The 16,380-nt window shown below is 44.4% G+C and overlaps 1 protein-coding gene across 8 annotated transcripts in view; it reads right to left on the bottom strand.

The window, feature by feature from the left end:
- KIF2C (kinesin family member 2C) overlaps nucleotides 1–13,150 on the bottom strand; it is a 32,649-nt gene extending 19,499 nt beyond the window's left edge. For 2 of the 8 annotated variants that reach the window (XM_014529239.1, XM_014529238.1), the window contains exons 1-4: nucleotides 12,994–13,150; nucleotides 6,187–6,281; nucleotides 2,546–2,641; nucleotides 2,336–2,384 (exon numbers count right to left, since the gene is read on the bottom strand). In XM_014529239.1, the coding sequence (XP_014384725.1) occupies nucleotides 2,336–2,384; nucleotides 2,546–2,641; nucleotides 6,187–6,281; nucleotides 12,994–13,147 (394 nt within the window). In that variant the 5' untranslated portion in view covers nucleotides 13,148–13,150. Of the gene's footprint in view, nucleotides 1–2,335; nucleotides 2,385–2,545; nucleotides 2,642–6,186; nucleotides 6,282–7,278; nucleotides 7,492–12,779; nucleotides 12,827–12,993 lie in introns of those variants that run through there. The other 6 variants (XM_014529233.1, XM_014529237.1, XM_014529235.1 and 3 more) reach the window with 4 other exon arrangements.
- Between the last annotated feature and the right edge of the window lie 3,230 nt (nucleotides 13,151–16,380).

Raw genomic sequence — 16,380 nt, 5'->3', positions numbered from 1 at the left:
AATTTATCAGTCATTGTTTTTATCAATGTTGTTTTTATATGTTTTTGTTGTTTTTATAGCATGCCTTTGTTGTTATATCATGTTGTTATTGTTTATTTATTAATCAATTTATATATTATTTTTATATACATTTTACTAATCTTCTTTCAACTCTGATTCTACTATTACAGAGAAAGGGCGAATAGCGATATTAAAATATTTCTTCTTATTAATTTCCTTTCAATGTGCACGAATCCGTGCAGGCTACTAGTTATATATTATTTTTATATACATTTTACTAATCTTCTTTCAACTCTGACACTTCTATTACAGAGAAAGGGCGAATAGCGATATTAAAATATTTCTTCTTATTAATTTCCTTTCAATGTGCACGAATCCGTGCACCGGGCTACTAGTTCACCTATAAAATAAGTCATATATTTGGAAATAAGAACATGTGGTGTCATTTAGGCCAAGATCAACTTGTACTGAATTTCTGAGTCTCCTAAATTTAGGTTGATCTGATGACTCTGTATAATCCAGTGGTTCTCAACCTTCTGGCCCTTTAAATACAGTTCCTCATGTTGTGACCCAACTATAAAATTATTTTCGTTGCTACTTCATAACTGTAATGTTGCTACTGAATCGTAATGTAAATATCTGATATGCAGGATGGTCTTAGGCGACCCCTGTGAAAGGGTCGTTCGACCACCAAAGGGGTCGCGACCCACAGGTTGACAACCGCTGATATAATCCATGTCTTTCATAAAGAGCATAAATTATTAATATTTTCCTATTTCCCAAAAGATTTATAATCTTCTGCTTCATTTCTACTGTTCAATAACATGCACCTTTATTAAGATTTTTCTTTTCCATTTACAAGGAGCTGTGGCAATATCTCTTGGGGTCGGGAGTGAGACCGCTGCCACTTCCATCTCTACTGCAGGCCAGCAAGAGAAGGTCAGCACCACACCACTCATGCCCAGCCCAAGGTCACATCTTTCATCCTGGGCCATGTAATTACTTTGGCTCCCGGGATAGCTAGATCATGCAGGGCTGTGATATTCTCTGGACTGGGATAGGCCATGCAGATATAGCTGGTTCTGAATAAGCTAGATTTCTTGGGCAGTTTGTGCCTACAGCCACCCACTATGGTCACAGACTATTGTAGTCAAAGTAGGTTTAGGCTGACTTCTGCAGAGAAAGCCCAACTTTTTGAGGCATTGCTGAAATCTCACTTGTCCTACCTGACTCCCAGATCTCCATAGCACCATCGACTATACTTCTAACTGGCCTGGACCTAGCTTTTCTGACAGCTGGTTCACCACCTCACTCCAAGGCGCACTGTTCCCCTGAGGGAAAAAAACAAGCCTGCAAAAGCTGATTACCGCTCTGGATTCTACAACAAAGACTTCTGGACCAATCAGCAAATTTCCCAAATGCACCAGGTCCCTGAGAGGTTGGTCTAAGACAGTGGTTCCCAAACTTATTTGGCCTACTGCCCCCTTTCCAGAAAAAATATTACTCAGCGCCCCCTGGAAATTAATTTTTTTAAAATTTTAATAGCAATTAAACAGAAAGATATATGTATTAATGTTTCTACCTTTTTCGTAAAATATAGTAAAGAAAGGTGTAAATTAGAAACATTGAAGTTTGAAATTATGAAACTATTTATTGAACTCAGAATAGAAAGGTAATACAAAAAAAGTTAAAACAAATGCACCTGTGGCCATCACCGCCCCCCTGGATCGCTGCAGCGCCCACCAGGGGGCGGTAGCGCCCACTTTGGGAATCACTGGTCTAAGAGCTGTAGGTTGGATGGCTGGATTCATTTCTTTTTTTAACTGGCTTGAGGAATGATTGACATACAAAAGCTATAGATATTTAATGTATTCAACGTATTCAACTTAATGAGTTTGGAGATAAGTATACAACCATGAAACCATCATCACACATCACAATCAATGCCATGAACATACCTATCACCTCTAAGTTTCCTCCCAGTCCCTATGTTATGGTTATTTTTTCCTTTTGTGGTAAGAGCACCATATAAGATCTACCCTTACAGTAAAATTTTAAATAGACAATACTGTTAATCATAGGTGCTATGTTGCACATTAGATCTCTAGAACTTATTTTGCATAACTGAAACTTTGTACCCTTTGACCAATACCTCTCCATTTCCTCCTCCCTGTAGGTTGGATTCTTCCTCACTGAGGAAGATGGGGCAGGACTCAGCTCACATAGAAGTCACCTGCTAAACTGGAACAATGAGTCTACTTCACAGGTTGCTAAGCCCCAGGAACATCATTCTGGGCACAACCCCATGACAATAAGCCAGTAGAAATGCATTTACCTTCCTTTGGAGCGGGAATTTTGGAGTTGACTGATCTGCGCTTTTGTTTCTGAAAAACAAAACATACCACCACCATATATGGCTCTTTTCAATTCTCAAGGGCCCAAGTGCCGTGAAGTCCTAGGCAGTCTCAGAAAACAATCCAGCAAAGAGCCAAAAGCCAAGTGAATCCTCTGGGGCACTGGCTGCAGCCAGATGACAGGCACCTACCATTACATTCACCTGCAGAGGCAGATTGTCCTTCGGGTGTAAGGGAAGAGGCTGTAAGAGTTCTGGGTTTATTGCAGCCACATCATCAAAATCAATCTGCAAGGAGCAAATGAAAGTTTCGATGAAATAACAGCTTTTTCAATTCAACTGCATCTCTGCAACCAAGATTCAGACTTTACCAACTTTAAGTTCCACCAAGTACTAATAGCTATAAACAAATATTGATTCCTTAGCTGTGGTTTACCATCTAGATGTATATTGGTTTCCGATTTCCAAGCTATGGTAGATGTCAGTGATGAGAACGAGATGAAGACAGGCAAACAGTCAGGTAGCCCACGGTGGACTTGGGGTACCTGGTTCCCCTACTGTTCTGTGGGCAGTGGGATCCTGCTGGGCTCAGTGCCCAAAACACTTCTTGCTGGCTGACATGAAGGAGGAAACAAGTTCTAACTGTCCCAGTGATAGGTAAAAAGGAAGGGCCCTTCAGGATCTTATGGGCAGGGACATGTTCCAGAGAGCTGCTACCTAACCCTAATCTACCTACATTTTCTAATAGGCCCAGAAACTTCTTCCCCAGTCACAGCGGCCTGCTCATGCCTGCAATGCAGTCACAACTCTAGGTTTACATCACCAGAGTCCTGGAACTCTCTAGGGACAACTCAAACACACTAAGGCAGCGATTCTCAACCTATGGGTCGCAACCCCTTTGGGGGTCGAACGACCCTTTCCCCAGGGTTCGCCTAAGACCATTGGAAAACACATATATAATTACATATTGTTTTTGTGATTAATCACTATGCTTTAATTATGTTCAATTTGTAACAATGAAATTGGGGGTCACCACAACATGAGGAAGTGTATTAAAGGGTCTCGGCATTAGGAAGATTGAGAACCACTGCACTAAGATGAGAGCTTTACCTCCTACTTATTAACTGGCTTATTAAATAATTCATTATGCACCCTAGCCGATTTGACTCAGTGGATAGAGCATCGGCTTGGGGACTGAAGGGGTGTGGGTTTGATTCCAGTCAAGGGCATGTACCATGGTTGCAGGCCCTGTGTGGGAGGCAACCAATCGATGTCTCTCTCACATCTATATTTCTCTCTGTCTCTCCCCCTTCCTTCCACTCTCTAAAAATCAATGGACAGATCCACAGACAGAGAAGGAGATCAACCAAAGGACTTGTATGCATGCATATTAGCAAAACGAATGGACACAGACAACAGGGGGTGAGGGTGAGGGCATGATTGGGGGGTGGAGGGACAATGGTGGGATAAGGACTCATATGTAATACCTTAATAAATAAAAATCAATGGAAAAATATTCTCAGGTGAGGATTAACAACAACAACAAAAAATGTATTATGCACAAGTAAGGCAATAGAAAGAGATATTCAAAGATGAATTAAGACATATTGCCCTTCGTTGAGGTCCTGGGGCGGGGGTGGGCTGGAGTGGGTGAATGGGGGAAAAAGGGGGACATAGGTAATACTTTCAACAATAAAGAATTATTTTTTAAAAAAGACATATATCACCCTTGCCTTCAGTGAGCTCCCATTCTAATGGGGGGGAGAGTAGTCATATATCCAAAGGGCGAGAAACCAAAGCAGCATGGGATAGACAAGGAAGACAGAACAACTGAATGCAAAAGCTGGCAAATGCTTCAGGAACCATATTTCTATCCACTTTTTTTGGACAGCTACAGGCCCTTACTACACATCCCTCCCCCATTTCCGATCCCTAAACTCCAGACAGCATAAACATGGGAAACCAGAGCCCTAATCCTAGTTCTGACACTAACTGATTTTCACATTGATGATTAAGGGTGAACATCCCAGGAGGAAAGAATAAGAGTGTGAAGGCAGCAAGGCCCAGGCATGGTCACAGAGTGGGGAGCTGCCCCACTTGCCCCGGCACAAGACATTTTGTGTGACACAAAGAAAAACGTTGATTGGGATCAGGTCTTGAAAAGCTTTGGAATGCCGCACAAGAAGTTTGGACCTTATTCTACAGGCAATATTGAGCTGGAGTGAGACCCAACAAGAGCTGTATTTCTAAACAAACAACAACAAACCTAAACAAAACAAATCATAAAGAACTAGCAGCTGGTTGAAAGCATTTTTAGAAACTTCTTTATTCAAGGGCAGATAATGTAAAGTATTCGATTCGTTTATTTCTCCAATACAGCACATAAATATCTGCATACCTACCATAAGGTGCTACCCTAAGCAAGCCCTGTACATTATCTCATTAAGCTCCATGAAAGAGGGCCCAGGTCTGTCTCACCCACACCTCTATCACCAGCACCAAACACAGTGTCTGTCTTTCTTATTGTATTGTATTTTCTCTTGTGTGGCACTTTGAAACCTGCACAAAAGGATTTGTTGACTAAATCCTCACACCAACCCTATGAGGTAGATATTATCATCCTCATAGCTGAGGAAACTGAATTTTTCTAAAAGGGGCAAAAACATGCCCGAGAACATATAAAATAGTGGCAAAGACAGACTAGACCCAGGTTTTCATACTCCTAGCCTGGTGATCTCTTCCCCACACCTCAATGCCTCTAAAGCATAAATGTCTTAGTCACAGCTCTCCTCAAAATTCTTCCAAGGCACCCCACTGGCTAAAGAATAAAATCTCAAACAGCTTAGTGCCAGAGATGAAGACCCAGCAGCCTGAGCCTTCTACGGCTTGCAGCCAGCTTCTTCATTAGTCCCCATGAGGGCCATCTGCTAAGCTTTCCTGCCACTCCCACAAGCCCAGCTCATCCTCAACGAGTTCCACCTCTGAGCTGCCCTAGCACTATTCACCTGCACCATTTATCACAAGTTGCCTTGTTATGTGGTGTTTCAGAAACATACTTTTGTCTTCTCAACTGGGTTGTCAATTTTGATCCCCAAACAATTATCATATGCATTCAGAAGCTAGCTTGGGTGAGCATGGTTTTAGGATTCTGTACAGTTTGCCTTCTACAAACACCAGAAATTGTTGATTGCTGCAATTCAGAATAGGCCTTACTAAATAAAATCCCAATGCATCCAAAGAGGATCATGTTTGAGATCAGGAAGGACAACACAGCATCAAAAACAGGCTCTCAGTCCGGCTGGTGTGGCTCAGTGGTTGAGCAATGACCTGTGAACCAAGAGGTAACAGGTCATCTCTCTCCCTCTCCCTTTCTCTCTAAAATCAATAAAAATATGTTAAAAGAAAAACAGGTTCTCGCCTGGCCAGCATGGCTCAGTGGTTGAGTGTTGACCTATGAACCAGGAGGTCAAGGTTCGATTCCTTGTCAGGGAACATGTCCCGTGTGGGGTGTGCAGGAGGCAGCCAATCGATGATTCCCTCTCATCTATCTCTCTCTCCCTTCCTCTCTGAAATCAATAAAAATATATTATATATTAGAAAACAAAACAACAGGCTCTCGGCCAAGGTTATGGTTCCAATCCCCGGTCAGGGCACATACAAGAAGCAACAAAATAAAAGAGAAACAAACAAAGCAACCAATGAATGTACAAGTAACTGGAACAACAAATGGATGCTTGTTTCCCTCTCTCTCGCCCCCTAAAATCAGTCAATAAAAAATGTTTTAAAGGCTCTCACCAGTCCCATTTCCACACAGATCTTTAGGTAGAACCTACCTCTTTGCCCTTTGTGGCACCTCCTTCTATCCATTCCACTGAAACACAGGCTTTCTCCAAGTCCACAGTCCTTACATTGGCACTGTGAATTAGGCCTAGAATAGAAAAAGGCCAGCGTTACCCGTCCATGCACCAGGAGGTCCCGGGTTCTATCCCCGTCAGGGTACATGCCTGGTTGTGGGCTCAATCCCCCGGGGGCCGTGCAGGAGACAGCTGATCCAAGTTTCTCTCTCATCCATGTTTCTCTCTCTCTCTCAAAACCAATAAAAACATATTTTAAAAAGATAAAGATCCCACAGAGACTCTCAATGTGGAGCTGACCTGAATGAAACGACAGCTGCCTTTCTTTCTTTTTAACAGGCGACTAACTTCCTGGAACTTCACCCTTAGCAGATCCCATAGTGAGGTAGGCAGAGAACAAGTCTTAAAACCGAGCTGACGGGGATAAGGATTCAGCCCCCCCCAAAAGAGCCTACAGAGTGGGGCGAAGGTCTGTTTGGGGAGTCACTCTAGTCCTTGGGTGAACTGTCCCTCAACACAGCGCTGAGGCTCTAGCGCCCTCGGGTTCCCCTACCTTCATCCTGACGGTTCTCCTAATGACAAGGGAATGAGAGAGGGGGGGGGGGGGGGGGGGGGGGAGAGAGAGAGAGAGAGAGAGAGAGAGAGAGAGAGAGAGAGAACGAACAGAACAATCTCCTGAAGAGCAGGGATCTGTCTGGTTACACTGAGCCCCAGCGCCGGACACACTGCAGGTGCGCAGTATTTACAGGGGAGCAGCGGGCGAGGAAGCCGAGGTCCCTGCAAGACCAGGCAGTCTCGGAGAACTGTGGAGAGGAAGTGACTCTAGCACCCCTAACTTCCCCGGAAGGTCCCCCGGCCCCGAGGGGCCCCGCCTCTCCCAGAGGACCGGAGGGGGCCAACCGCCAGGCAGGGCCCCGCCCGGGTGGGGAAGACGGACTGCCAGTGCACAGACCCGGATCTGTGGTCAGGGGCATCCCAACGGTGTCTCGGGGCCCTGCCGTCTGGGGAGGGGCAGTCATTTCAGCCGCCTCAGAGCCCACGGTCCCCCGGCCTCGGGACCCCGCCCCTCACCATTACTGCGTTGGATCTTGATGTCGAGACCGGGAAACAAGCGGGCCTGAAGCGTCGAGTCCATTGGGCAGTCAGTCGGCAGATGCGCCGGGAAAAAAAAGCACCGAGAACCTCCAACTCCCCTAACTCGACCAAGTCCTAACGCCCGTAAACCGCCGCAGTTTAAACCCCGCGCGCCAGCGTCCCTGCGCTTCGTCACGCCGTCGCTGGCCTCGCTTCCGCCAGTCAGCCGCGCCCCGCGGAGCCTTTTGGGAAATGTAGTTCCCCGGCGGTTTTCCGGCGCCTGGGACCGCCCACTTGTCCGGCAGCACCTCGGAGCGCAGGGCCAGCTGGGAACTCCGGGAGCCTGTGGGCGGCTGTTGCTCCTTCCTGCCTTTATGTCCGAGGGCTCCTGGACCGCTGGGTTCCCCAAACTGGGAACTTCCGTGGCGGGTGCGGTGTTTGAGCGAGGGTTCTGGGGACCTGCAGGCCTCCGGCTCCTTCAGCCACTAGCTCAGTGACGCAGACAAGCTAGAAACCGGACTCGGTTTCCTTCTTTGCACCATGGGGAGCATGTTTCCTCCCGCCGGGAGTTACTGCTGAGTTTAAAGGAGGAACTTAGGTTTGAAGTGCGTGGAAGACACAGATTCACTAGATGTTGTGTCTACCACGTGCTAGGCATGGTGCTAGGTGCTAGAGGTAGTTCTTTTTGTTGTTGTTGTTTGGGGTTTTTTTGTTGTTGTTGTTTGGTCTGGAATACCAGTTCTTGCTCTCCTTGACTTAACATTCTAATATGAACAGAGGGCAAGAAGAAGTAACAAGCAAATTACGGATTGTGGTAAGTGCTCTGAGGGAAACTGAGAGCTGGACTAGAGAATAATAGAGGAACCTACTTTAGGTGAAGTGAAGTGATATTTAACCTGCGTCTAGAGAACTAGGAGGAACAGGCCATATCAGAGTGGAGGGCACGGGGGTGGAGAGCTTCCAGATGATGATTTGAGAATGGTGTGTGCAAAGGCTCTGAGGCAGGAAAAACCTTGGTTTGGAAGAACCCAGAAGCCAGTGGGCTGATCGGCAGTAGGTGAAGTCATTTTTCATCTATCTGGTAGCTTGCAGTAGAGATTTTTGGCTTTTATTCTAATGAGAAGTCATTGAAGTTTAAGCAGAGTGACAAGATGTGAGTTACATTCGGTGTTTTGCGGATCAGACTTGCTGCTGTGTGGAGAACTGATTTGAAGTGAGAGCATTAGCAGGCCAGAGAGGATGCCTGCCTAGCCTAGGTAGTGACCGTGGGATGCAGCGAAGAGAAAGGACTACAGGTGCATCTTGTTTGGCAAGTGGAGTGAATGGGTCTTTGCCGATCGGTTTGTGAAAGGATTTCAATCTAAAATGAAACCAGAGGACGTGAAATGGAGAATCTCACCTGTGCCCTCAGAGGAAAGGAACTTGAGAATGGAGAGACTGATTTCCCATAAATGCCTGCTTTACAGAAGATGGAGACTTCTCTCCGGAGCAGTGAACACCCACTAAGAATCTCTCCTCTTCCTCAAGTCAGTGAAATGACTGCTGGGACTCTGGTTGAATTTCCGTCCCCTTTGTGCTGCTTGCCCATATATACATCCTGTCCCAAACCCTCAACAGACTAACCTGTAGCTTGCTACAGCATGGGTTTCCAGAATTGCAATTCCTCTGCTGTTCCCCAAAACTCCATTTCTGGTCATCTGAGTTTACTTCACTCTACCTCATTAGTTAGGTTGACAGGTTTGGTGTGGGGGTGAAGGAGAAGGAGTAATCATGGATGACTCTTGGTTTCTGTTAGAGACACTGAGTGGATAATGATCCATTTTTTTAAAAATATATTTTATTGAATTTTTACAGAGAAGAAGGGAGAGGGATAGAGAGTTAGAAACATCGATGAGAGAGATCGATCAGCTGCCTCCTGCACAGCCCCCAGTAGGGATGTGCCCGCAACCCAGGTACATGCCCTTGACCGGAATCGAACCTGGGACCCTTGAGTCCGCAGGTCGACGCTCTATCCACTGAGCCAAACCGGTTCGGCAATAATGATCCATTTTTGAAATAGGGGTGAAGGAAACAGGTTGGGGGTGGGGTTTCATTTTGGTCGTTTAGTCAGATGTCTGGAAGACTTCAGAGCAGAGATATCAAATAAGCAGTTGGATATATAAGCTAGGAGTTCAAGGAGAGATCAAGGCCAGAGACAGGTTTGCAGTCATTTTATGTCATTTGGAGTGAGGGAATTGGAGGAGATATCCTAGGGAGAGAGTGTAGTTGGAGATGAGAAGACCCATAACTGAGCCATGGGGCATGCCAGCACTTTGAGGTAGGGCAGAGGAAGAGGAGCAAAGGAGGTGAGATTAGGGTTTGAAAGGATGAGGAAAACCAGGGCTTGGAAGCTTAGGAAGAAGTGAAGGAAAAAGTAACTGGAGAGCTGCACAGAGGGCAGATAAGATGAGGACATAGGCCCTAGCTGGTTTGGCTCAGTGGATAGAGTGTTGGCCTGCAGACTGAAGGGTCCCAGGTTCCATTCCAGCCAAGGGCACATGCCTGGGTTGGGGGCTCGATCCCTGGCGTGCAGGAGGCTGCCAATCGATTCACTGATGTTTCTATCTCTTTCCCTCTCCCTTCCTCTCTGAAATCAATAAAAAAGATATTAAAAAATTTAAAAAAAAAGAGGACATAGAAGTGTTTTTTGTTCTATTTTGTGTAGTTTTGTTAAACCTCACCCAAGGGTATATATTTTTTCCATTGCTTTTCAGAGTCGAAGGGAGGGAAGGTGAGCAAGAGAGAGAGAGAGAAACGTCGACTGGTTGCATCCTGCACACCGCTCCCCCCAGGTGGGGGGAGTGAACCCACAACCAGGTATGTGCCCTTGACTGGGAATTGCGCCTGCAACCCTTGGGTGTGAGAGTTGGTGATCTGACCACTGAGTAACACTGACCAAGGCAGAAGTATTTTTTTTTTATTGATTTGTAGAGAAAAAAATACTGACTTGCTTCATTTATTTATGCATTCATTGGTTGCTCCATGTATCTGCCCTGACTAGGGATCAAACCTGCAACCTTGGTCTACTGGCACCACACGCTAACCAACTGAGCTACCTGGCGAGGATCATAGAAGTATTCTTTAAATCTGCTAGCACTACCCTGGCCGGTGTGGCTGAGTTGGTGGGGTATCATCCTGTGCACCAAAAGATGGTTGGTTCAATTCCCGGTCAGGGCTCAATCCCCAGTAGGTGGCCTGCAGGAGGCAGCAGATGTTTCTCTCTCTCCCTCTCCCTTCCTCTGTCTCAAAAAGTCAATTTTTAAAAATTAATTTAAAAACAAACTATGCTTTGAAAAATGTTGCTAGCACCTAAGTCATTGGTGACCTTGAACAATCTTGATGAAGTATTGAGGATGAGAGCCATCCTAGAGAGAGAAGTGGTATATTGTTTAGGGATACATAATATCTATAATAATAAAAGCGTAATATGCTAAGTAGACCGAACATCCTTCCAGACGACCTTCCAGATGAAGCCAGGGCTGCGAGGGAAGCCCAGGTCCCGGGTGCTCGAGGGAAGCCAGTGCCGGCAGCCAGGGGAAGGAAGGCCTACTCTTGCACAAATTTCATGTATCAGGCCTTTAGTCTATCCTCCTATCTAATAATAGACAAAGATTCAAATTGACCATGCCTTCGCTACGCCCACCATTGGCTAATCAGAGCGTTATGCAAATTAACCGCCAACAAAGAGGGCAGTTAATTTGCATACGTAGGCACGAAGCGGGGGAGCGAAGACTGAAGGTGGCTCCGGCCGGAGCAGCGAAGGCTTGAAGGCGGCTCCGGCCGGAGCGAAGGCCTGGGTCCCGGGTGCCGGAGGCAAACCGGTGCAGGCAGCCAGGGGAAGGGAAGGCCTATTGCACGAATTTTTTCGTGCAACAGGCCTCTAGTATATATATAAAAGTCTAAGTGACTGTCCGACCAGCCGGTACATATGATGAGCACTGACCACCAGGGGGCAGATGCTCAATGCAGGAGCTGACAAGCTGTGTTGACTTGGCAGTGGCGGTTCTCAGGTGATGAACCCCAGAACCAGAGAGGAGGGAGCCCGATTCCTTTCAATGTGCACGAATCCGTGCACCGGGCCACTAGTGCAATAAATAATAATAAAAATATGCTTGGGGATGCTAAATTCTAAGATTCAGGAGAGCAGTTGCCTCTGGCAGAGAGCAATGTGATTAGAGAGGAGTACTCAACAGGTAGAATTTTATTTTTTATATGAATCATGGGTGTTCATTACATTATTTTCTATACCTCCTGAGTTAGAAGGGTGATGTAAATTCAGATCTATCCTCACCTTTTTTGCTTTTCTACATGTGGGTCCAGGTAGTTGCAAACTTCCCTGTTGCTTCCCAAGACCAGTGTGGAGTCCGTGGGGCACATGGGTTTTGGTAGGGGGCCTTATTTCCAGTTCCCCAACCTTGGAAAATCCCGGTGAATTGCTGGCCAGCTGTGCATGAGAGATAAAGCTCCAGCCCTCAGAACTTGTTTCTGATTCACATACCCTCCTATTATAGAAATTTGAAGTCAAATTAATATTGAGTGGTCCAACAAAAACAGTCAAGTCCACAGGAAACTCAAAGTTCCTAAAGTTGAGAATTCCTTTTTGGGATTTCTCTGTCCCAAAAAGAACAGAGAAGTCAGAGCAGCAAGGGGAGTCGACCCTAGAGGGGCCCATGGTCTGAGAATAATGAAACCCTTAAAATCTTAGCAAATACAAAGCCATTCAATTAGGGACACTTACTTATGCCAGGAACTACAGCATATTACCATGGACACATCACCACGACAGAGAGAAAAAGCCCTTCCCTCCTCACACTGGTAAAAGAACAAAGTCTATATACAATCGGTATGCTTAATGATAAAAAAGATAGCAAGTAGCCCTAGCCGGTTTGCCTCGGTGGATAGAGCGTCGGCCTGAGGACTGAAGGGTCCCGGGTTCGATTCTGGTCAAGGGCACATGCCTGGGTTGCAGGCTCGATCCCCAGTCGGGGGGCGTGCAGGAGGCAGCTGATCAATGATTCTCTCTCATCATTGATATTTCTCTCTCTCTCCCTCTTCCTTCCTCTCTGAAATCAATAAAAATATAAAACAAAAACAGATAGTAAGTATAAAAAGTAAGTTGTGAAAGGATAGAGCAATATGTGAAAAAAGAACAGACATATTTCAAACAAACAAACAAACTGAAAAACTTTAAAAAATACAGCCACTGAAATTAAAAAACAAAACAAAACTATACTGCAATTCCCAATGAAAAACATGATTCAGTGGATGCTAGGTAAAAGGTTACTGAGTATAGGATGGTGCATGGTGACAGAGTGTTGCTCCACATTTTATTTCCATTAACAATTTGCCAAGGGAAAGCATACCTTTGAAAAAATGCGGCAATGACCACTGTAACCAAGTGATCAAACATAGCATCACTTGTAGTGGGGCAATCTGACATTATCTGTCTCCGAGTGCACAGGATCATTCAGGAGATAATAATGCCAAAAATGTATAACCTAAATCTAGTCCAGCCTTAGATTTAACTTGCTGTTGCAGACAAAGACGGGGATGGAGGAACAAACTGCACAACACCATGGGGAATAATCAGGCAAATTTAGGATGCAGGACGTTTTACAAAACATCCGCCCTGGTCTCCACAAAATCCCTATCAAGAAAAACAAGAATACTTACCTGGCAGGGGAGATACCATGATCACAAAGGTGGTTTTCCCAGAGCGAGGCTTTCCCATTGCACTCTGGATGTACTGACCCCTGCGATTTCCCCGAATGTGGTAAACTCCACTGCGTAATTTGTGGTAGTGGGGGACTGCGTTCCCACTCTCCATAAAAAAGAAAAAAACAAAAGTACAAAGACTGCTCTAGATTAAAAGAGACTACAAACAACAACCAAATGCAAAGCATGAATCTTGCTTAGATCATGGTTTAAAAAAACTGATGCTGTGAATTTGTGGGAGAAAGTTCTTATTCCTTGGAGATGCACGCTGAAAGACATTTTTGGCATAAAAGTCATGAAGTTTGCAACTTTCAATTCGTTCAGGAAAAAAAATAATGAAGGAAATCAGAACACATCACCCCCAAATATGCCTCTTTGATATAAGAATTACAAGTGTATTTTGCATTGAAGGCAATTAAGCAGCAAGTACAGGCAAAACTTTCTGCCTAAAGACAGGATATAAATTTCCTTTACTGGAGACAGGATTATAGATGGCAGGAGAATAATCTACCTCACACTGTTATATTCTCTCTCTCTCTCTCTCTCTCTCTTATGAATATGTATATATACATATATACACCCACATATATATATTAATATTTTTATTGATCTTCTCTCTCTCCCAATTTTTTTGAAGAGGCAACCAAATTTTTGGTGGCCTTGTTTCAACAAGGCTGAGAAAAAAAAAATATTTTTTATTAAATTCAGAGAGGAAGGGAGAGGGAGAGAGAGATAGAAACATCAATGATGAGAGAGAATCATTGATTGGCTGCCTCTTGCATGCCCCCTACTGGGGATTGAGCCTGAAACTCGGGCAGGTGCTCTCGACTGGAATCGAACCCAGGACCCTTCAGTCCACAGGCCGACGCTCTATCCACTGAGCCTAACCAGCTAGGGTTCCCCTCATACATTTACCTTCTCAGTTTCCAGTCCTTAGAAGACTAAAACCATTTTCCTTTGTCCTGTCATTTTTCTACAAATCTATTGTTCTTTGTTGATGTATATAAAATCCAAGTTTTAGCCACCTTTTGAATTACTCATCTCTGAGTTTGTCATATATATATGATATAGATGTTAATGAACTGTTTTTCTCTTATTTGTTTGTGTTTTTCTCTTGTTAATCTGTCTTTTGTTACAGCCCCAGCAGAGAACCTAGAAGGGTAGAAGGAAAAAAGATTTTTCCTCCCCTACAATAACCTACACACAAATAAAATGTAAAGAAAAGATGCCACGCCCGGCCGGCATACCTCAGTAGTTGAGCATCGACCTGTGAACCAGGAGGTCACAGTTTGATTTCGGGTCAGGGAGGTGCCCAGGTTGTGGGCTTGATCCCCAGTTGGGGGCATGCAGGAGACAGCTGATCAATGATTTTCTCTCATCATTGATGTTTTAATCTCTCCCTTCCTCTCTGTAATCAATAAAGAAATATAAATTTTTGCTGTAGATAGTAGTTGTAGTCAACTAGAAATTGCCTGGCGCTTTTCTTAAGTTAAAAAGTGTTGTGTTTGCTCTAACCGGTTTGGCTCAGTGGATAGAGTATTGGCCTGCGGACTAAAGGGTCCCGGGTTCGATTCCGGTCAAGGGCATGTACCTTGGTTGCGGGCACATCCCCAGTAGGAGGTGTGCAGGAGACAGCTCATCGATGTTTCTCTTTCATTGATGTTTCTAACTCTCTATCCTTCTCTTCCTCTCTGTAAAAAATCAATAAAATATATTTTTTAAAAAAGTGTTTGTGTTCTTGGCTGGACAATGCAGTAAAGGTGTTGTTACTAAAAAAAAAAAAGGAAAAAAAGAAACCCACTTTATATATAAAGACACATACAGATGAAAAATAAATGGATGGAAATAGACATACCATGCTGATATTAATCAAAAGAAAGTGTGAGTAACTATGTTAACTTCAGGCAGAGCAGACTTTAGAGAGAGGAAAGTTACTAAAAATGAGATTTGTTTTAAAATAACCCAATAACCCAGTGGGCAAGAGGTGACTGACGACAGGTGGGGAGACAAGAAAATGATGGTCATGAATTGGAACGGCATCTTTGCCTTCAACTTCTGTTTGCTTGAAATTCTCTATTTAAGAACAACAATGACGAAGAAAAAGAAGTGAAGAGGGGTTGGGTATGTGAGAGACTTTTTAGTTGTGCTCACAATGCCCCTTCCCTTCTGCCCCCCGCCCCCCCCTCCAGGGTCCTGGTGGATCATTACCTGCCCCAGTGCCTCAATCCATAAATGGGTTGAATAGCAGAATGATTACAGCCAAAATGAAAGGAGGAGCAACAAGACCAGAGTGAGGATTCATCCAAATGGCATCAGGAAGTGATAAACCAAGGAAGATTGAAAACAAATGAGCCAGTTGTTTGTGACACACACTGTTGGTGGATAATCCAACAGCCATTCCCAGCCCCCTTCTTCCTTACTCATCTCCACATCGGAGACTAAAAACACCACATACTTGCTTTCCCAGATTCCCAAGCCATTAGAATCGGCCGTATGACAGTTCTGGCCAATGAGATGTAAGTGGGAGTGCTGGGACTTCTGGGCAGGATATGTTGTTTTCTAACAGAAGGGGGTGCTTTGCTTATAATATCTCATCCCTTTATTTCTTGCCTTGCACATGGATGTTCTGTCTGGAGTGTGACAGCTGCCTTGTGATCATGAGGTAACTGATAGTCAGCAGATCAAAACATCCCACACACTCAGGAGCCAAGGAGGAAGGTAGGAAGAGCCCAAGAAGGTTCCTGGCTAAACACCTGAACCAAGGCCAGCAGCCACCTACATCCACACTCCTTACTGTAACGCAGAACAAAACAAAGCAAAACAAAACCCCACCTATTTGTATAAACCGCCTTCATTCATGTTTTCTTTAACCTGAAGCTGAAAGCATTCCTAACTGAAAATATTACTGATACCTTGCTCAATAATTTAGGAAAAAGCTACTGGGGATCAAACCCACAACCCTAGTGCGTCGGGACAACACTCCAACCTGGCCAGACTGTTCATTAATTTTTAAAAAAATATTGTTACCTATGCTCTGTCTGTCCTTGTTTCCCCCTTTTCATTCCCTACTTTGTTCATTTGCATATTATATTTCTCTTTCTCTAAAAATAAATCAATGAAAATTTATTTAATAAAAACAATTAATGAACTTTACATCAATAAATTTCAAAAGAGACAAAATGGATAAAATTCTAGAAAAAATGTGTAATATGTCAAAACTGGCATAATGAAGAAAAAACGTGAATAGATCAATATCCACTAAAGAAACTGGAAATGATAATTAAAAAATCTTCTGCCAAAATGTCCAGGAGCAATTCCATTATAAACTGTACCAGTAGTTTCAGC

The sequence above is a fragment of the Myotis brandtii genome, unplaced genomic scaffold, assembly GCF_000412655.1.
Source record: "Myotis brandtii unplaced genomic scaffold, ASM41265v1 scaffold674, whole genome shotgun sequence".
In the NCBI taxonomy this organism is placed as follows: domain Eukaryota; kingdom Metazoa; phylum Chordata; class Mammalia; order Chiroptera; family Vespertilionidae; genus Myotis; species Myotis brandtii.
The sequence above is the reverse complement of the archived record's forward strand: the minus strand, read 5'-3'. Positions and strand labels throughout refer to the sequence as shown.